Below are 22,495 nucleotides of genomic sequence, written 5' to 3'. Positions count from 1 at the left end.
TTATTAATTATGTTATGAACAACTGTTAATAAACCATACAAACAGCAGGATACAATACAAACAAAACAGGAAACAAACAAGAAATGAAAATGGTGAAGGTTGGTTAATATCACTAATTTAAATTGAAAAAAATATAATAATTTAAAAAAATAAATACTACAAAATAATATATCCTAAGAAATAATAGATAATAATAAAGTAAAGTCACATGATTGGCAGTAGCTCTGGTCCATAGCGTATGGACCAAAGCTACAGTAGTATATATATATATATATATATATATATATATATATATATATATGTATATATATATATATATATATATATATATATGTGTGATATATATATGTGACTTTACTTTATTATTATCTATTATTTCTTAGGATATATTATTTTGTAGTATTTATTTTTTTAAATTATTATATTTTTTTCAATTTAAATTAGTGATATTAACCAACCTTCACCATTTTCATTTCTTGTTTGTTTCCTGTTTTGTTTGTATTGTATCCTGCTGTTTGTATGGTTTATTAACAGTTGTTCATAACATAATTAATAAAGTTTATGATGCTCCATAACACACACACACACACACACACACACACACACACACACACACACACACACACACACACACACACACACACACACACACACACACACACACACACACACACACACACACACACACACACACCTGTAGTGTGTTGTTGTTGTTGTTGTTGTTGTTGTTGTTGTGTTTGTCCTAAACTTGGCTATTTCTTCATAGAAAACCAAATAGCCTCCCTCCGGGCTATGGGATTTAGACGGTTGGACGGTTGGACATCTTAAAGGCACAGTCCGCAAAAAATCAGGTCCAGACGGTCATTGGGTCCAAAATGACCCATATTATAATCAATGTATTTTTGATAAATATCCTGTTACTCAAGATTTGCGTAATTTAGAAGCTGGTCTTAGATCTGACCAAGATATCAGACCTTGTGTGTATATTGCTGCATCACTCTTCTTATCCCTATATGATAACCAAGTAAGTATTATACTTATTCACATATATACACATATTATTGTATTTGTATTTGTATTGTAGTTGTGATTAGCTGCAGGTCAGTGTACCAGTCAGTGTGGTGTCGGGGGGTACCTTTACGAGCCCGTGCTCAGCAGCCATCAGCTGGGTGAAGTTGAAACTGAATGTCTCCCATGGGATTAGCAAAGGTTTCCTAATGTTGTGGCTTCTCTGTGGATCTCAGATGTCATATTGAATCATGACGTCATATTCATTACTTCAAGTCTTGCCCAAATATGGAGATGTTACAAAATGTTACAAATATTCACAATTCAATGTAGCGCTATAATGATGTGCATAATAATAGAATACCCTGACACAGTCTATAATGATGTGCATAATAGAATACCCTGACACAGTCTAATACCCACTTAGACTATAATACCCACTTCTGGTCAGATGAAGGAGGAGCCAGGCCCGGAGTCAGCCCACAGTGCCTAGAGCCTCCTAGTGTCGCCAACACTTGCTGTTAACATCTCACCTGCCATCCTAAACCCTATAACCCCCTATTTAGCACTGTCTCTTACTCCCCTCAAGAGACAGTGGGATCAGTAGCATGTCTCTTACTCCCCTCAAGAGACAGTGGGATCAGCAGCATGCCACTTGGACACAGACCGGGGTCTGATCAGCCTCGGTCGGGTCGCCTGGAGGAGGGTGTCTCTTGCAAGACCTGAAACACCCAGTGACCCCGGGAAACCACACTGATGATGTGTCCACGTTTGTGCATCAGTAGATGTTTTGTTTACTGTAAAACTCAGGGAGTGAGAGTACCAGTGACAACAACCAGGAACAGACTGGTTGACGACCACGAAGACCGTGGTGACATCTGGAGAGACAGAGGACGGCCGGAGAGACGGCGACCCGGGGTGGAGAGCGTTGGCAGCCCAAACCACTTCTTCTGTGAGGAAGAACCCAAAAGCTACAGACCTGAAACCTGAAATGATGTATAACCTGCAAGGAGGGTTTAAAAATCCATCAAGGCAGAATGAGATGTTCTTTCCCAGCAGCAATGATGACGACGCACAGAAGAATACCCACTTCTGGTCAGACGAAGGAGGAGCCTACTAGTGTCGCCAACACTTGCTGTTAACATCTCACCAGCCACCCTAAACCCTATAACCCTCTATTTAGCAATGTCTCTAACATTTTACTTCAGTCTTCTAACATGGTTTTAATTATGAAGAGAATGATGCATCTGATGTACATTTCATTTCATTTTTTATTTATTATTAAAAAATTAGTACAAAGTTACAAAGTAATATTCCATAATCATGCTGTGATATGTACATTGTTGGTCTTTAGTTAAGTTGAATTCATTGTAACCTATGATGTATGCGTACATTCTGAAACTAAGAAATAAGTATCAAACATTAAGACAATTATCAGTCCTAAAAAATAAATGCTTCATTCTAAACCTAATTCCCTTTGTTATGATGCGTTGTTAGATTGTTTTATATCAATGAGCCATGACTGTAACTGAGGGTCACACAAGGGTTTTGTGCAGCAGTAATCCACCGCAGTCAGTCGTGGTATACAGTCTATCAATACCTTCATGGATGAGCTTTTTAGATGGAAGCCAGGCAGGAGTGTAAATGATTATATTTTTTTATCTCATCAATTCTTTCCTCACTAGCTCTCAGTGTTGATTTATTTCCACTCTTGGCTCAGTCTTAAGTCTATCCTCTATCCTCTATCCTCTATCCTCTATCCTCTATCCTCTTGTCAGATATTTATGTAAACAGAGTGGATTTACACATCAGGGTTGTTGTGACAGTCAGAGAAACATTTTCCCCTCCGACATAATGTTTACATCAGAGAACCTCCCACAGACATAATGTTTACATCAGAGAACCTCCCACAGACATAATGTTTACATCAGAGAACCTCCCACAGACATCATGTTTACATCAGAGAACCTCCCACAGACATCATGTTTACATCAGAGAACCTCCCACAGACATCATGTTTACATCAGAGAACCTCCCACAGACATAATGTTTACATCAGAGAACCTCCCACAGACATAATGTTTACATCAGAGAACCTCCCACAGACATCATGTTTACATCAGAGAACCTCCCACAGACATCATGTTTACATCAGAGAACCTCCCACAGACATCATGTTTACATCAGAGAACCTCCCACAGACATCATGTTTACATCAGAGAACCTCCCACAGACATCATGTTTACATCAGAGATCCTCCCACAGACATCATGTTTACATCAGAGAACCTCCCACAGACATCATGTTTACATCAGAGATCCTCCCACAGACATCATGTTTACATCAGAGATCCTCCCACAGACATAATGTTTACATCAGAGAACCTCCCACAGACATCATGTTTACATCAGAGAACCTCCCACAGACATCATGTTTACATCAGAGAACCTCCCACAGACATCATGTTTACATCAGAGATCCTCCCACAGACATCATGTTTACATCAGAGAACCTCCCACAGACATCATGTTTACATCAGAGAACCTCCCACAGACATCATGTTTACATCAGAGATCCTCCCACAGACATCATGTTTACATCAGAGATCCTCCCACAGACATCATGTTTACATCAGAGAACCTCCCACAGACATCATGTTTACATCAGAGAACCTCCCACAGACATCATGTTTACATCAGAGAACCTCCCACAGACGTCCACAAACTGCAGGTGGAGGTGTCACACCAGTGTTGATTTCATCGACTAAAACTATGACGAAAAATGTTGGTCGACTACCGTACCTTTTTTCACTGACGAAAACGAAATAAAAACGAAATATAAACTAAGCTATGATGACTAAAACTAAGACTAAATATATTGACAATTTCGTCAACAAATAAAAACTAGACTAAAATGTTAGTGAGGGATCTAGTGGAGAAGAGATCCAGTAGAACTAAAACAAGTCATGTTATGTTTGGTTGTGCTCGGGTGTTGCACTCTGAAAATAGCAGATCTATAAGCTCACAACGCGTCGCAGTTGTGAGCTTGTAGATCGGCTATTTTCAGCATGCAACCAAGTGTAAAATCAGCCATTACGACGCCATCAAGGCACCGCCAACACACATTATAGCCATTTAGTCGACTATAATGTCCTGATATTTAGTCTGACTAAAACTAGACTAATACTAAAACATTTCAGATGACTAAAATATGACTACAACTGAATGGAATTTTATTCAAATGACTATGAAAACTATCAAAATTTGCTGTCAAAATCAACACTGTGTGACACCCTGAGTGCTGAAGGGGGGGGGGGGGGGGGGTGATGGGGGGGTGATGTCTCATCTCTGTCTCAGGTCAGCTAAGGCAGTGAGGGCAGCGTTCCATCCAGAGGAACCCATCACTCCACCACCTATAAGAGAACATTAAAACATCACACTGAGCTCTGAGTCTCTCCTCAGCCATATCTCATCAGGTAGATACATGTGAGCGTGACCTGACCCAGAGCTCCACTATACACCAATCCATGGAGCGCTGCCCTGTAGGGGGCGCAGCCCTGTAGGGGGCGCTGCCCTGTAGGGGGCGCTGCCCTGTAGGGGGCGCAGCCCTGTAGGGGGCGCTGCCCTGTAGGGGGCGGTGCCCTGTAGGTGGCGCTGCCCTGTAGGGGGCGCAGCCCTGTAGGGGGCGCTGCCCTGTAGGTGGCGCTGCCCTGTAGGGGGCGCAGCCCTGTAGGGGGCGCTGCCCTGTAGGTGGCGCTGCCCTGTAGGGGGCGCTGCCCTGTAGGGGGCGCTGCCCTGTAGGGGGCGCTGCCCTGTAGGTGGCGCTGCCCTGTAGGTGGCGCTGCCCTGTAGGGGGCGCAGCCCTGTAGGGGGCGCTGCCCTGTAGGGGGCGCTGCCCTGTAGGGGGCGCTGCCCTGTAGGTGGCGCTGCCCTGTAGGTGGCGCTGCCCTGTAGGGGGCGCAGCCCTGTAGGGGGCGCTGCCCTGTAGGTGGCGCTGCCCTGTAGGGGGCGCTGCCCTGTAGGGGGCGCTGCCCTGTAGGGGGCGCAGCCCTGTAGGTGGCGCTGCCCTGTAGGGGGCGCAGCCCTGTAGGGGGCGCTGCCCTGTAGGTGGCGCTGCCCTGTAGGGGGCGCTGCCCTGTAGGTGGCGCTGCCCTGTAGGTGGCGCTGCCCTGTAGGTGGCGCTGCCCTGTAGGGGGCGCTGCCCTGTAGGGGGCGCAGCCATTGCGGCGGTGTCAGACTCGGTCAGCTGCTGCTGCACGGTGTCAGTCAGGCTGCAGTCACTGACTGCTCACGTTACTCTTTTACCTGCTTTTTACTAACTTAAACACTAACTTTACAAAGATGTACATAGTATCAGGATGAACCTGTGTAGTTTATGGCTGCTCCAACAGCCAAGCAGGTAAAGAGTAACGTCAACAGACAGACACAACCGCAGCAGCAGCTGACCGAGTCTGACACCGCAGCAATGGCGGCGCCACCTACAGGGCAGCGCTCCGTGGATTCGTGTATATGGAAACGGAGGGCTGTATATGAAAACGGGGGGCTGTTTATGAAAACGGGGGGCTGTTTATGAAAACGGAGGGCTGTTTATGAAAACAGGGGGGCTGTTTATGAAAACGGGGGGCTGTTTATGAAAACGGAGGGCTGTTTATGAAAACGGAGGGCTGTTTATGAAAACAGGGGGGCTGTTTATGAAAACGGAGGGCTGTTTATGAAAACGGAGGGCTGTTTATGAAAACGGAGGGCTGTATATGAAAACGGGGGGCTGTTTATGAAAACGGAGGGCTGTTTATGAAAACGGAGGGCTGTTTATGAAAACGGGGGGCTGTTTATGAAAACGGGGGGCTGTTTATGAAAACGGAGGGCTGTTTATGAAAACGGAGGGCTGTTTATGAAAACGGAGGGCTGTATATGAAAACGGGGGGCTGTTTATGAAAACGGAGGGCTGTTTATGAAAACGGAGGGCTGTTTATGAAAACAGGGGGGCTGTTTATGAAAACGGGGGGCTGTTTATGAAAACAGGGGGGCTGTTTATGAAAACGGAGGGCTGTTTATGAAAACGGAGGGCTGTTTATGAAAACGGGGGGGCTGTTTATGAAAACGGGGGGGCTGTTTATGAAAACGGAGGGCTGTTTATGAAAACGGAGGGCTGTTTATGAAAACGGGGGGCTGTTTATGAAAACGGAGGGCTGTTTATGAAAACGGGGGTCTGTTTATGAAAACGGGGGGTCTGTTTATGAAAACAGGGGGGCTGTTTATGAAAACAGGGGGCTGTTTATGAAAACGGGGGGCTGTTTATGAAAACTGGGGGCTGTTTATGAAAACGGGGGGCTGTTTATGAAAACAGGGGGGCTGTTTATGAAAACGGGGGGCTGTTTATGAAAACAGGGGGGCTGTTTATGAAAACGGGGGGCTGTTTATGAAAACAGGGGGGCTGTTTATGAAAACGGAGGGCTGTTTATGAAAACAGGGGGGCTGTTTATGAAAACGGGGGGCTGTTTATGAAAACGGGGGGCTGTTTATGAAAACAGGGGGGCTGTTTATGAAAACAGGGGGGCTGTTTATGAAAACGGGGGGCTGTTTATGAAAACAGGGGGGCTGTTTATGAAAACAGGGGGGCTGTTTATGAAAACGGGGGGCTGTTTATGAAAACAGGGGGGCTGTTTATGAAAACAGGGGGGCTGTTTATGAAAACGGGGGGCTGTTTATGAAAACGGGGGGGCTGTTTATGAAAACAGGGGGCTGTTTATGAAAACGGGGGGGCTGTTTATGAAAACAGGGGGCTGTTTATGAAAACAGGGGGCTGTTTATGAAAACAGGGGGGCTGTTTATGAAAACAGGGGGGCTGTTTATGAAAACGGGGGGCTGTTTATGAAAACAGGGGGGCTGTTTATGAAAACGGAGGGCTGTTTATGAAAACAGGGGGGCTGTTTATGAAAACAGGGGGGCTGTTTATGAAAACGGAGGGCTGTTTATGAAAACAGGGGGGCTGTTTATGAAAACAGGGGGGCTGTTTATGAAACGGGGGGCTGTTTATGAAAACGGAGGGCTGTTTATGAAAACAGGGGGGCTGTTTATGAAAACAGGGGGGCTGTTTATGAAAACGGAGGGCTGTTTATGAAAACAGGGGGGCTGTTTATGAAAACAGGGGGGCTGTTTATGAAAACGGAGGGCTGTTTATGAAAACAGGGGGGCTGTTTATGAAAACAGGGAGGCTGTTTATGAAAACGGGGGGCTGTTTATGAAAACAGGGGGGCTGTTTATGAAAACGGGGGGCTGTTTATGAAAACGGGGGGCTGTTTATGAAAACGGGGGGCTGTTTATGAAAACAGGGGGGCTGTTTATGAAAACGGGGGGCTGTTTATGAAAACGGAGGGCTGTTTATGAAAACAGGGGGGCTGTTTATGAAAACGGGGGCTGTTTATGAAAACGGGGGGCTGTTTATGAAAACAGGGGGGCTGTTTATGAAAACGGGGGGCTGTTTATGAAAACAGGGGGGCTGTTTATGAAAACGGGGGGCTGTTTATGAAAACAGGGGGGCTGTTTATGAAAACGGAGGGCTGTTTATGAAAACAGGGGGGCTGTTTATGAAAACGGAGGGCTGTTTATGAAAACAGGGGGGCTGTTTATGAAAACAGGGGGGCTGTTTATGAAAACGGGGGGCTGTTTATGAAAACGGAGGGCTGTTTATGAAAACAGGGGGGCTGTTTATGAAAACGGGGGGCTGTTTATGAAAACGGGGGGCTGTTTATGAAAACAGGGGGGCTGTTTATGAAAACGGGGGGCTGTTTATGAAAACAGGGGGGCTGTTTATGAAAACGGAGGGCTGTTTATGAAAACAGGGGGGCTGTTTATGAAAACGGGGGGCTGTTTATGAAAACAGGGGGGCTGTTTATGAAAACGGGGGGCTGTTTATGAAAACAGGGGGGCTGTTTATGAAAACGGGGGGCTGTTTATGAAAACGGGGGGCTGTTTATGAAAACAGGGGGGCTGTTTATGAAAACGGAGGGCTGTTTATGAAAACAGGGGGGCTGTTTATGAAAACAGGGAGGCTGTTTATGAAAACGGGGGGCTGTTTATGAAAACAGGGGGGCTGTTTATGAAAACGGGGGGCTGTTTATGAAAACAGGGGGGCTGTTTATGAAAACGGGGGGCTGTTTATGAAAACAGGGGGGCTGTTTATGAAAACGGGGGGCTGTTTATGAAAACAGGGGGGCTGTTTATGAAAACGGGGGGCTGTTTATGAAAACGGAGGGCTGTTTATGAAAACAGGGGGGCTGTTTATGAAAACGGGGGGCTGTTTATGAAAACAGGGGGGCTGTTTATGAAAACGGGGGGCTGTTTATGAAAACAGGGGGGCTGTTTATGAAAACGGGGGGCTGTTTATGAAAACAGGGGGGCTGTTTATGAAAACGGAGGGCTGTTTATGAAAACAGGGGGGCTGTTTATGAAAACGGGGGGCTGTTTATGAAAACAGGGGGGCTGTTTATGAAAACGGGGGGCTGTTTATGAAAACGGGGGGCTGTTTATGAAAACAGGGGGGCTGTTTATGAAAACGGAGGGCTGTTTATGAAAACAGGGGGGCTGTTTATGAAAACGGGGGGCTGTTTATGAAAACGGGGGGCTGTTTATGAAAACAGGGGGGCTGTTTATGAAAACGGAGGGCTGTTTATGAAAACAGGGGGGCTGTTTATGAAAACAGGGAGGCTGTTTATGAAAACGGGGGGCTGTTTATGAAAACAGGGGGGCTGTTTATGAAAACGGGGGGCTGTTTATGAAAACAGGGGGGCTGTTTATGAAAACGGGGGCTGTTTATGAAAACGGAGGGCTGTTTATGAAAACAGGGGGGCTGTTTATGAAAACGGGGGGCTGTTTATGAAAACAGGGGGGCTGTTTATGAAAACGGGGGGCTGTTTATGAAAACGGGGGGTCTGTTTATGAAAACGGGGGGGCTGTTTATGAAAACAAGGGGGCTGTTTATGAAAACAGGGGGGCTGTTTATGAAAACGGGGGGGCTGTTTATGAAAACGGAGGGCAGTTTATGAAAACAAGGGGGCTGTTTATGAAAACGGGGGGCTGTTTATGAAAATATGGAAGACAAACCTGGATGGCTGCCACTCCCACAGAGGTATAAGCCTTTAATTGGTGAACGATAATCTGCCAAAGAAGGCAAAGGTCGTGCGAGGTACAGCTGGTCCAATGACATCGATCCATGAAAGATATTCTGTGAAAGATAAGAAAACATGACTTTTGTGTTTAAGTAATGCTTATATATTGATAATTACATGCAGTGGTGGAAAAAAAATTACTATTTTTTTTACTTAAGTAAAAGTATCAAAACTGCAATGTAGAAGTACTCGGAATTCAAAATTAGCTTGAGTAAAAGTACAAAAGTATTGGTATCAAAATGTACTTAAAGTACCAAAAGTACTAAAATGTTTGAAAATAGTACGATCTACAAGCTCACAAGCTTGTAGATCGGCCTAGGTATAGAATAGGGCTAAAGTGGTCAATGTATGTTTTATAATATAATCATTTATATCTGCAAAGTAACTAAAGTTTTCAAATAATTGGAGTAGTGGAGTAAAAGTACAATATCTGCCTCTGAAGATGTAGTGGAGTAGAAGTAAAAGTATAGACAATTGGAAATACTCCAGTAAAGTAAAAGTACCTCAGAATTGGACTTAAGTACAGTACTTGAGTAAATGTACTTAGTTACTTTACACCACTGCTAATTGCATGTCATGTAGTTGTGCATAGTGGCAGATCCAGTTGTGTAAATGTATGTCATAAAGATCTGAGCTACAGTACAAGCAGTAGCTCAGAGCGATCAACCGGTTGATTGACTTTGCATAGCGGATAAGAACTTTGATTGTGATCGACGACGTGTCGTAGTAAAACGTGTCTGTAACCATTAACAGCTTTAACAGCCCTCATGGTACTGCTGTGTGAAATGCAAAAAGAAAGGAAGATGGTCCAGGATGCAAATGACTTCCTTTTCCAGACAACAGTATAGGGTGTGATGGCTACAGGCAAATGAAGCTGCACAGCAACCTTTAAATCCCTGCTCAGTGTCAGAGGTGGGAAAAGTACTCACATGTTTTACTTAAGTAAAAGTATCAATACTGCAATGTAGAAATACTCTGTTAGGGCACGGCCCCACCGCACTTTTATTTTACCTCTGGGGCGGAATCTGCCAATGCTTTGTCAATGCAAATGAGTGGATTCATGGTCTTGCGCATCTTTCACTGGAATCCACGTATTTGCATTGACAAAGCATTGTATTGCAGATTCAGGTCAAATAAAAGTGTGGTGTGACCGTACCCTAACAAGTACAAGTCAGGAATGAAAAATGTACATGAGTAAAAGTACAAAAGTATTGGTATCAAAATATACTTAAAGTACCAAAAGTAGAAAGTACTCATTATGCAGAATGTCCCATTTCAAAAGTTCATAAATATATATATCTTTTGGGAAAATAGCAGATCTACAAGCTCACAATGTGTCGCGACGCATTGTGAGCTTGTAGATCTGCTATTTTCAAATGGCCAAAATGTATTTAGGGCTGAAGTGGGTAATGCATGCTTTGTAATAATAATAAAAATCTACAAAGTATTTAGTAACTAATAGTATAAAGTATTTCAAATAATTGTAGTGGAGTAAAAGTATAATATTTGCCTATGAGATGTAGTGGAGTAGAAGTAAAAACTGAAAATTAGAAATACTTAGTAGTAAAAATACCTCAAAATTGTACTTAAGTAGTAAATGTACTTTCCAGCACTGCTCAGTGTTAGTGTGAATACATACCCCTCCTGTAAGGCCAAAGATTCTCTCCAGATCAGGGGGGGCCAGGATGTCCCGGCCCACAACGGACCCTTTGAACCCGGGAGCGTACTTTTCCACCCAGTCAAACGCTACAGAGACAGACAAACAAAAACAGAAAAACATTTGAACGATATTTTCCTATATTACTAACACAGATAACAGCCTCAACAATATAACTGTCCATACATGATGACTTTGTCCGGGATTGTCCCGCTTTCAAGCTGCGTGTCCAGAGTCTCTACAAATGTCTCTAAAACACTAATATGTCCAGAGTCTCTACAAATGTCTCTAAAACACTAATATGTCCAGAGTCTCTACAAATGTCTCTAAAACACTAATATGTCCAGAGTCTCTACAAACGTCTCTAAAACACTAATATGTCCAGAGTCTCTACAAACGTCTCTAAAACACTAATATGTCCAGAGTCTCTACAAATGTCTCTAAAACACTAATATGTCCAGAGTCTCTACAAATGTCTCTAAAACACTAATATGTCCAGAGTCTCTACAAATGTCTCTAAAACACTAATATGTCCAGAGTCTCTACAAATGTCTCTAAAACACTAATATGTCCAGAGTCTCTACAAACGTCTCTAAAACACTAATATGTCCAGAGTCTCTACAAACGTCTCTAAAACACTAATATGTCCAGAGTCTCTACAAACGTCTCTAAAACACTAATATGTCGCGGTTTTCAACATTCGCCAGAATTAAAATAACGCTAGTTGTTTTCAGTGGTTGCATAGAGACGTTTAATGAGCTTTAATGAGCTTTTCATGTAAACATAACCTCACCTCACTAATCAGAAAACATGAACAAATTACAACATTGCCTGACCGTCTGAATTCAACGCTGAGGCTGATGTTTGTCAATCAGTCGTTGCCTGTATGAACACCTAAGGTGCTGCACGACGAACGTGGCCCCGGCTTGAGGGGCTGAATGTTTGGTCACCCTAATCATATACAGCAGTGGTTTTCAACCTTTTTCATGCCAAGGACCCCTAAATTGAAATACATTGGGCCGCGGACCCCCATCTGAAAAAGGTTTGTGCCAGAGACCCCCAGAAGAGAAGACTTGTGTTAAAAAATGCAAAATTCTACAAAATTCTTGAAACACTTTCAATTTCAAAAATGTTCAAAAATAGCAGATCTACAAGCTCACAGCGCGGCACGTAGTGATGCGCTGTGAGCTTGTAGATCTGCTATTTTTGAATAGCCAACGTATACAATATGGATAAAAAAGGGGTGAAAATGTATTAACACCTTTTGCTGGGGACCCCCTGGAACCCCCTTAAGGACCACTGGTTGAGAACCACTGTTATACAGCATCATCCTGTGTAACATGTGCAATAATACCCAACAACAAGCCTTCATTCATACTGTAGCTGTATGACTGTGGATAAACTCTGTGTATTCTCTGTGTCTCACCCAGGTCAGCCTTCATAGCTGTTTGACTGTGGATAAACTCTGTCTATGTTCTGTGTCTCACCCAGGTCAGCCTTCATAGCTGTATGACTGTGTATAAACTCTGTCTATTCTCTGTGTCTCACCCAGGTCAGCCTTCATAGCTGTATGACTGTGTATAAACTCTGTCTATTCTCTGTGTCTCACCCAGGTCAGCGAAGGCCTCTCTGTCCTGGTCCGTCCACTCTCTGCCTTCCAACTGGTACGGGGTGAACTGGGTGAACAGTGACACCACATGACAGCCAGGGGGAGCCAGAGTATGATCCAATACAGAGGGGATAGTCATCTCAAGCATGGGCCTAAAACACAGAACATAATGGAGTTGAGACTGAGTAGTGGTGCATCATGCCTGTATGTGTGCACAGTGGTGGGAAAAGTACTCACATTTCTTACTTAAGTAAAAGTATCAATACTGCAATGCAGAAAGTAAAAGTCCGGAATTCAAAATTTACTCGAGTAAAAGTACAATAGTATTGGTATCAAAATGTACCAAATCTTAAAGTACCAAAAGTAGAAAGTACTCATCATGCAGAATGTCCCATTTCACAAGTTTGTATAAAAATCTTTTGAAAATAGCCGATCTGCAAGCTCACAATGCGTCGCATCATGGCCTTTATTTGTATTTTCCATTTTCACAGGTCAATAAAACAAAAGCATATACAACAAAACAGTCTACAAAGTAACTTTAACTCAAGTTTTCTAATAAATGTAGTGGAGTAAAAGTACAATATTTGCCTCTGAGATGTAGTGGCGTGCGAGCGTCTGTCTGTCTGTCTGTCTGTCTGTCTGTCTGTCTGTCTGTCTGTCTGTCTGTCTGTCTGTCTGTCTGTCTGTCTGTCTGTCTGTCTGTCTGTCTGTCTGTCTGTCTGTCTGTCTGTGTGTGTGTGTGTGTGTGTGTGTACCTTGCTGAGCAGCGTCCATTCACAGCGTCTATGTATGCAGCCTCCAGAACCTCCACACTCTCACAGTTCAGGTGGATGGAGCACTGATGGTGAGGGCCAGGCTTCCCGTCAGGAGTGGGAGATGCTAGGAAGTTGGGAAGCTTGTCCACTGCCACTGTGTTTGTATTACAGGATGACTTATTTATGCTGTATGTATTTATTGTTCTAGCCATAGCAAAGAGTGTGACTGTGACTGAACAACTGGTCATAGTAAGTCATATTTTCATGTCTTAAATTGAATTGATTTGAATGTTTAACGGATCCAGGAGGGGAAAGGAAAGGGAAATGGAGTGTTTACCATTGATCTTGGTGACAGGAGAGGTGTAATCAATCTGATCCACAGCTCTGAGGAAATCAGGAGACAGGGAACCCTACAACGACCAAAATGATTACAAATCACATTAAACAGCTTCAAGTTCACATTACAGTGGTGGCCTCCTTTTTGTCAACATAAAGAAGTTATTACATTGTATACTCTCAATATAAACACAAAGATCCACCCCTGATTATAGTCATAATACAGTACAGTTATGAAAGACAACAAAGGAAACTTGAACTTGAATATAGTCAAGCATTCTACACTCTAAATGTGCATAATGTGCATTATTTCTGTATAAATAAAGCATATATTGTTAATCATTTATTTTCATCTATTAGCATTGTTCACTTTATTACCTGCGGAGCAAGCTTCTTGAAGGTGACATATGGTGTAGCATTAGACAGAACCACTTTACTATGGATCTCTGTGCCATCCTTCAACACCACGCCCTTAGCAGCACCGTCAGAGCCCACCAGCACCTGATCCACCTCCTGAAAAACATAATATATAGATGTAGACCACAAAAGACCCCATTGCTATGAATAAAATACACCCTGTCCGCTGCTGTACAGAATGGTTCACTTTGAATGAATTAAGTGTATTCTAATTATGCGTCATCACTCATCACCATATTGACATGTATAATTTCCAGTGATAAACATGCTGTCTTCACTTGGACGCTATTATTAACAGAGGAGGACTGATAGAGCTTCATCACATGTTGCAACAACGTTCACCTGATGCTCAATGTCAGTGTAGATGTGAGCACCATGGGAGTGTTACCTGTTCAGTGTAGATGTGAGCACCATGGGAGTGTTACCTGTTCAGTGAAGATGTGAGCACCATGGGAGAGTTACCTGTTCAGTGTAGATGTGAGCACCATGGGAGTGTTACCTGTTCAGTGTAGATGTGAGCACCATGGGAGCGTTACCTGTTCAGTGAAGATGTGAGCACCATGGGAGTGTTACCTGTTCAGTGAAGATGTGAGCACCATGGGAGTGTTACCTGTTCAGTGAAGATGTGAGCACCATGGGGGCGTTACCTGTTCAGTGAAGATGTGAGCACCATGGGAGCGTTACCTGTTCAGTGAAGATGTGAGCACCATGGGAGTGTTACCTGTTCAGTGAAGATGTGAGCACCATGGGAGAGTTACCTGTTCAGTGAAGATGTGAGCACCGTGGGAGCGTTACCTGTTCAGTGTAGATGTGAGCACCATGGGAGTGTTACCTGTTCAGTGTAGATGTGAGCACCATGGGAGCGTTACCTGTTCAGTGAAGATGTGAGCACCATGGGAGTGTTACCTGTTCAGTGAAGATGTGAGCACCATGGGAGTGTTACCTGTTCAGTGTAGATGTGAGCACCATGGGAGCGTTACCTGTTCAGTGAAGATGTGAGCACCATGGGAGAGTGACCTGTTCAGTGAAGATGTGAGCACCATGGGAGTGTTACCTGTTCAGTGAAGATGTGAGCACCATGGGAGTGTTACCTGTTCAGTGAAGATGTGAGCACCATGGGAGTGTTACCTGTTCAGTGAAGATGTGAGCACCATGGGAGTGTTACCTGTTCAGTGAAGATGTGAGCACCATGGGAGTGTTACCTGTTCAGTGAAGATGTGAGCACCATGGGAGCGTTACCTGTTCAGTGAAGATGTGAGCACCATGGGAGTGTTACCTGTTCAGTGAAGATGTGAGCACCATGGGAGTGTTACCTGTTCAGTGAAGATGTGAGCACCATGGGAGTGTTACCTGTTCAGTGTAGATGTGAGCACCATGGGAGCGTTACCTGTTCAGTGAAGATGTGAGCACCATGGGAGTGTTACCTGTTCAGTGAAGATGTGAGCACCATGGGAGAGTTACCTGTTCAGTGAAGATGTGAGCACCGTGGGAGCGTTACCTGTTCAGTGTAGATGTGAGCACCATGGGAGTGTTACCTGTTCAGTGTAGATGTGAGCACCATGGGAGCGTTACCTGTTCAGTGAAGATGTGAGCACCATGGGAGTGTTACCTGTTCAGTGAAGATGTGAGCACCATGGGAGTGTTACCTGTTCAGTGTAGATGTGAGCACCATGGGAGCGTTACCTGTTCAGTGAAGATGTGAGCACCATGGGAGAGTTACCTGTTCAGTGAAGATGTGAGCACCATGGGAGTGTTACCTGTTCAGTGAAGATGTGAGCACCATGGGAGTGTTACCTGTTCAGTGAAGATGTGAGCACCATGGGAGTGTTACCTGTTCAGTGAAGATGTGAGCACCATGGGAGTGTTACCTGTTCAGTGAAGATGTGAGCACCATGGGAGTGTTACCTGTTCAGTGAAGATGTGAGCACCATGGGAGCGTTACCTGTTCAGTGAAGATGTGAGCACCATGGGAGTGTTACCTGTTCAGTGAAGATGTGAGCACCATGGGAGTGTTACCTGTTCAGTGAAGATGTGAGCACCATGGGAGTGTTACCTGTTCAGTGTAGATGTGAGCACCATGGGAGTGTTACCTGTTCAGTGAAGATGTGAGCACCATGGGAGTGTTACCTGTTCAGTGAAGATGTGAGCACCATGGGAGAGTTACCTGTTCAGTGTAGATGTGAGCACCATGGGAGAGTTACCTGTTCAGTGAAGATGTGAGCACCATGGGAGAGTTACCTGTTCAGTGTAGATGTGAGCACCATGGGAGTGTTACCTGTTCAGTGAAGATGTGAGCACCATGGGAGCGTTACCTGTTCAGTGAAGATGTGAGCACCATGGGAGTGTTACCTGTTCAGTGAAGATGTGAGCACCATGGGAGCGTGCAGAGCTGGCGATGGCCTTGGACACGCCTCCCATGCCCCCCTCCACATAACCCCACGCCCCTTTCTCCTTCTCCAGCTCCCCCATCATGTGGTGCAGGAGGACGTACCTTCAAGACCAGAACATTACACTTAAAACTGATGATTTGAACAGATTGCAATGTGTGTGTGTGTGTGTGTGTGTGTGTGTGTGTGTGTGTGTGTGTGTGTGTGTGTGTGTGTGTGTGTGTGTGTGTGTGTGTGTGTGTGTGTGTCTCACCCACTACCAGGATTATTAGGACTGGTCATGGCTCCTATAACAGCATCTGTAGCCATTGTCGCTATGAGTGGTTCAGACTCAAACCAGCGGTTCAGGATCTGAAGACGTAGGACAGTCAGTACTGTAGGTCTTATACTCTTGAAGAAATCCTTATGGAGTTTTAAGCAAAGCTAGATCATATGTTAGGAATAACAAACCTTCATTGCTGGGGCTGTTACAAGCTCATAGAAGGCTGGAATATTCTTTCCCAGTTTCAGACCTGTCAATAAAATATAGTTAAGAGTTAAATTAACAGTTCAATCAAGGTAAATGAATGTTTACTCTGTAGTGGACAGTCTGGGTGATGGCCCTATATTTTAAACAAAGCACATGATGGCATCATACCATTTAACCATGGGCATCAGATCATACCACATTTAACCACGGGCATCAGAACATACCACATTTAACCACGGGCATCAGAACATACCACATTTAACCATGGGCATCAGAACATACCACATTTAACCATGGGCATCAGAACATACCACATTTAACTATGGGCATCAGAACATACCACATTTAACTATGGGCATCAGAACATACCACATTTAACCATGGGCATCAGAACATACCACATTTAACTATGGGCATCAGAACATACCACATTTAACCACGGGCATCAGTGTCTTGGCTGCAGCCAGCCTCTTCCTCAGGGGTCCTGTGTTGATCCCTGGGACATCCACAGGAGGGGCGTCCAGCAGAGGGTGGATGGCCTCTGCTAGTTTATCCAGGTATGACACAAATTTTGGAAATGCCTGCATATAGAGGTCAAAGATCCTTAGTGTATGGGTTAGGGTGGAGGGTGAGGACTTACATAACTTTGTGTGAGAGGAAAGAAGAGGTTAAGATATCGATAGAGAAGAGTTCTGTGTGGAGTGTGCATGTTCTCCCCGTGTCCCCTAGCCTAGGGTGTTGATGGAGGGGAAAGGAACTGGTTGGAATAACGTGTTCCTTCCACGCGCTACGTCCTACCAGGGCCGGACTGGGACCAAAATTCAGCCCCCCCCCGTTTTGTCAACGGGGGGGGGGGGGGGGGTCGCGTTTCACTGTTTTAACCCAGCAACCCTATTTAAATTATGCCACTGCTGTAAAGCATCCCAGCCCAAACATTAACGTAACTAATAATTTGGCCGCGCGACCCGGAAATGACCGTAATAATCATAACACGGGAGCAAAAATATTTAAAAAATAATAATAAAATATATGCCTGGCCGGTATGCAAAATGGCCAGTCCGCCCCTGCGGCCTGCCGGGGAAACTCCCCCCTGTCAGGTGATAAGAAGCAGCCTGCTCACTCATGCATTGAAGGAAGCATAAGCTCAGTTCGGGGCTCTCCCCAGGCTGGCAGAGGGAGAGTAGCGCCCAGGATTACAAGCTTAGGGAATTGGCACAGGGTAAAAAATGGGTTACAAAAAAAAAGATGTTGATAGAGAAGAAAAATTGGGCAACGCGCTGAAGTGTGAAGTAAATCAAGATGATATTTGTGTGTGATAATACACACTATACCTATATATATATATATATATATATATATATATATATATATATATATACCTATATATATATATATATATATACCTATATATATATATATACCTATATATATATATATATACATATATATATATATATATATATATATATATATATATATATATATTTGTGTGTGATAATGCACATTATACCTCAGCATCCTTCTGTGAGAACTTGCCGATCTCCTTCTGGTTCATGGCCAGGTCTGCACCCAGGGTGAGAGACCTGGGTGGAGCGCCTCCCACCCCCTCCTCCAACATGGGGGTGAAAGCATGGGGGTCCCTCGAGTAGACTTTGAGCCCATGTTTCTAAAGCACCCAAATAAATAAAGACCAAGGCAAAATTATTACATATACCGTACATTAATACTGCTTTCTGATTTGATGCTTCTCTATGAAGTAAAAATGGAACACATGGTGGACACCTGTGTTTACCTTGAGCTCTAAGTCTTGGTAGATGTGTGGTCTCAATAAACTGAGCAAATATGAACATCTGGAGAAGTGGAAACCTGCATATAGGACATTTATGGAACATTATTAATTTGTGCTCAAGAATGATTTTTAACATATCCACCAACACTTTTGTGTTACTTCTAATGTACACAATCAGTTGATAACTTATATTGACATACATTGTTGGGGGAAAAAGAAAGAAACATGTTTCCTGGTTAATTAATTAATTAATTAATTAATTAACTCACTCACTCACTCACTCACTCACTCACTCACTCACTCACTCACTCACTCACTCACTCACTCACTCACTCATATCACTTTCATGCTAACTTAAATGACACAGTTTTTATGTTGGTATAGGGCAGTGGTTCTATACCTTGTCAGGCCGTGACCCCCCAAAATAATCATATTTGAATTCGGGACCCCCCACCCTAAAGCACTTGGAATGTAGGAGTTGAGGCATTACATTTTGTATAAATATTGTGAAAATAGCAGATCTACAAGCTTGTAGATCGGCTATTTTCACAATAGTTGCATCTTTCTTATATTATTTGACAATTTGGCCAATGTTTCACCAGTTTTTATAGAATAGTTTGTTGAATACTTTTGATGCAGTTATGATATTTATTTTTCCCCCCGATATTAAATTGTCTCTTCACTGTCACCCACAGGTTGAGAACCACTGGTATAGGGGCTAATGGTAAATGTATCCACTCACTATGTGTTTTAAAGGGACCACACTCTCACACCACTTGCCTAAATCGATCCAAAAAGCTAATTCCCAGTTCCACACACACACCACACACACACACACACACACACACACACACACACACACACACACACACACACACACACACACACACACACACACACACACACACACACACACACACACACACACACACACACACACACACACACAATAGAGTTAAAAATAAGACACACACACACAAGTTCACCTCTGCCGTTATGACCACATGATCATTTCTCAAGACACTGAGAATGGATCATGTGACCAAAAGAAGTGATCTTGTGTGAGTGTGTGCTGGAATTGACATGTTACTTCATCATCCAGACCCTGATAGAACCCCAACAGGAGGTCATTGATTGATTGAATACTTTATTTAGAAAGACATGGTAAAAGTACATGGAATTACAATTCACAATACCTGGAAAGAGCTCCTCTGACACAGCTGCACCTCCCAGCACATGTCTGCGCTCCAACACTGCTGTTTCCAAGCCTCCCTTTTGGAGATAGGCAGCCTGGAGACCAACAAATACACAGACACGCACGCATGTGTGCACACACACACACACACACACACACACACACACACACACACACACACACACACACACACACACACACACACACACACACACACACACACACACACACACACACACACACACACACACACACACACACACGCACGCACGTGCACACACACACACACACACACACACACACACACACACACACACACACACACACACACGCACACACACACACACACACACACACACACACACCATATGCATATTCTATAGAAAGGAGTTCACAAAGATGTTGGGATATTGTTGGAATATAAACAGATGTCATTACTCACTGCCACCAGTCCATTGTGACCTGGAATTAAAGATAATTGTTAGACATCACAAACATGGTTATATATATATATATATATATATATATATATATATATATATATATATATATATATATATATATATACTGTATGTACACACACACACACACACACACACACACACACACACACACACACACACACACACACCAAATGGAACCAGATGTTCCAGATGTTATTTGGCATCATCACACCTATACAGCCAGTCATACATGCTATACACATATCCTCCATGGCTATGGATAAGTAAGTTATGAAGCAATATCTTGATCAATGATTAGGCTATTATGGAAGGAGACTGTCTGCAGGTCAGCTTGTGCAAGCTGTCTTTTATAAGGACTCACCGACCTGTAAGGTAGGTCAGTGAGTCCAAAGTTTAATCAGAGTGTAATATAACGGACAACACATTGCAGAATAATATAACTGCATATGGATATTATAACCCATTCAAACATGTCACAACAGTCAACGAAACTTTGCAAAGAAGTTTGTAAATGCGTAACAACACATTAGTTACTAAGTTATTGACCATGCAGCCACCTCAATTGCAACTTTGTAATAGTTGCACACGTTGGAAAGAACGTGTGCAAGAAGAACTGTTACAAAGTTGCAATTGAGCGTTTTCGTCCGCGTTTCTTTCCTATTTCACTGACCCACCTCCTCCGATGATCAGTGCGTCGTATTGGGCTTTGATCGCGGAGTGGCTGGCTCTGGTCAGTGTCACCAGGGTGGTCGCCAGGGTGGTCGCAGTCTGCAGACCTCGTCCCTTCCAGATCGCTGCAGCCATGGTGGCAAAAACTAAGACGAGAACAAAACCCCTCCCACTTTTCTACTGGCTAACATAGCCATGGATCACAAGACGGTCATCTGTCATGACGGTCATGGATGAACTTCAACGTAGTGTTTGCACTTTCTCCCTTTTTAGCCCGTACATCTACATAAACGTTCACATTTCAAATATAAAGAACTTACCTCATGGCCACGGATGTTGCAATTATGTACGGTCCCGCAAAAGTATCCGTATCTTCTGTATTGTTCAATAAAAAGCATTTTAATCCGATTAGTGGCCATTTTATCATAGAGTTATAATGTATCAAAGTGCAATACACCTACCAACCGATAGGTTCACGTAGTTGAAAGCATACGGCAAAAATACGGAGAAAATGGCCACCAATCGGATTTAAATGTTTCTTATTGAACAATATGGAAAATACGGTTACTTCAGAGGGCCCGTACATAAGTGTAACATCCATGGCCATGGGGTAAACACTTTATATCTGAAATCTGAACGTTTATGTAGATACATGGGCCAAAAAGGGAGAATGTGCAAACGCTATGTTGAAGTTAATCCATGACTGTCATATAATATATGACAGTCATGTATCAGGGCTACTCCTCCTAACCCATGGGGGTCAAGCTGATCTAGGGTCTGTTTTTGAACGATGACACATTGACAAAACACAGATATCAACATTATTTTTACTGTACCATAATGACCCTAATAAGAGCATTTACTCTATTTGTATTTCGACTCCACAATGTATTTAAATAAATTCAATTGCATCTTTGTCTAAGAATGTAATGTATTTGCAGTCAGATATCACATCATGTCTTGAAATGTAGATTTACAACGTTCTCTGATAGGACCAATACCCACCAGGATGATTTCTCTAGAAAAGATAATACGAACATTTTAGCAATGATTAGCCTACTAGTAGAGCTTTCAATTTTTAACAAAAATAAATAAATAGATACAATGATATTTTTAACTGAAAAATATCACTTAAGTGTATATTTTTGGGGTAAAATAAAAGGTTTTTGTTCTAAAGAGTTGAGACCCATTTCATGGCAACCATATTGACATTAAATAGCAGGGTAATGTTACAGTAAGGCTGTGTTCCATTTAGTGTAGGCTACTGTAGCAGATTCCTTACAGTGAGAAACATGCACATTAGCAGCATTCACAATATTTATCTGTGGAATCGAGTCAAACTAAACGAAATGCATCAACTTCTACAATTCCAAGTGCTTGTCAGGGCAGGGGGTCCCCAGTTCAAATATGATTATTTAGGGGGGGTCCCCAGTTCAAATATGATTATTTAGGGGGGGTCCGCAGTTCAAATATGATTATTTTGGGGGGGTCCCCAGTTCAAATATGATTATTTTGGGGGGGTCCCCAGTTCAAATACGATTATTTTGGGGGGGTCCCCAGTTCAAATATGATT

General features: G+C 43.4%; 1 protein-coding gene across 1 annotated transcript; it reads right to left on the bottom strand.

The window, feature by feature from the left end:
- Nucleotides 1–4,180: 4,180 nt before the first annotated feature.
- On the bottom strand, nt 4,181–21,057 carry pyroxd2 (pyridine nucleotide-disulphide oxidoreductase domain 2; the record flags this gene model as incomplete). Its single annotated transcript, XM_080448917.1, has 16 exons — nt 4,181–4,420; nt 9,111–9,231; nt 10,815–10,921; nt 12,442–12,593; nt 13,197–13,350; nt 13,534–13,606; nt 13,911–14,045; nt 16,299–16,440; nt 16,590–16,687; nt 16,787–16,848; nt 17,233–17,386; nt 18,316–18,471; nt 18,598–18,671; nt 19,791–19,884; nt 20,232–20,251; nt 20,928–21,057. The coding sequence occupies 16 exons, from the start codon at nt 21,055–21,057 to the stop codon at nt 4,350–4,352; spliced, it is 1,743 nt and encodes a 580-aa protein (XP_080305043.1). The 3' UTR covers nt 4,181–4,349.
- Between the last annotated feature and the right edge of the window lie 1,438 nt (nt 21,058–22,495).

This window comes from Gymnoscopelus braueri (assembly GCF_963280865.1).
Source record: "Gymnoscopelus braueri genome assembly, chromosome: 14".
Classification (NCBI taxonomy): domain Eukaryota; kingdom Metazoa; phylum Chordata; class Actinopteri; order Myctophiformes; family Myctophidae; genus Gymnoscopelus; species Gymnoscopelus braueri.
The sequence above is the reverse complement of the archived record's forward strand: the minus strand, read 5'-3'. Positions and strand labels throughout refer to the sequence as shown.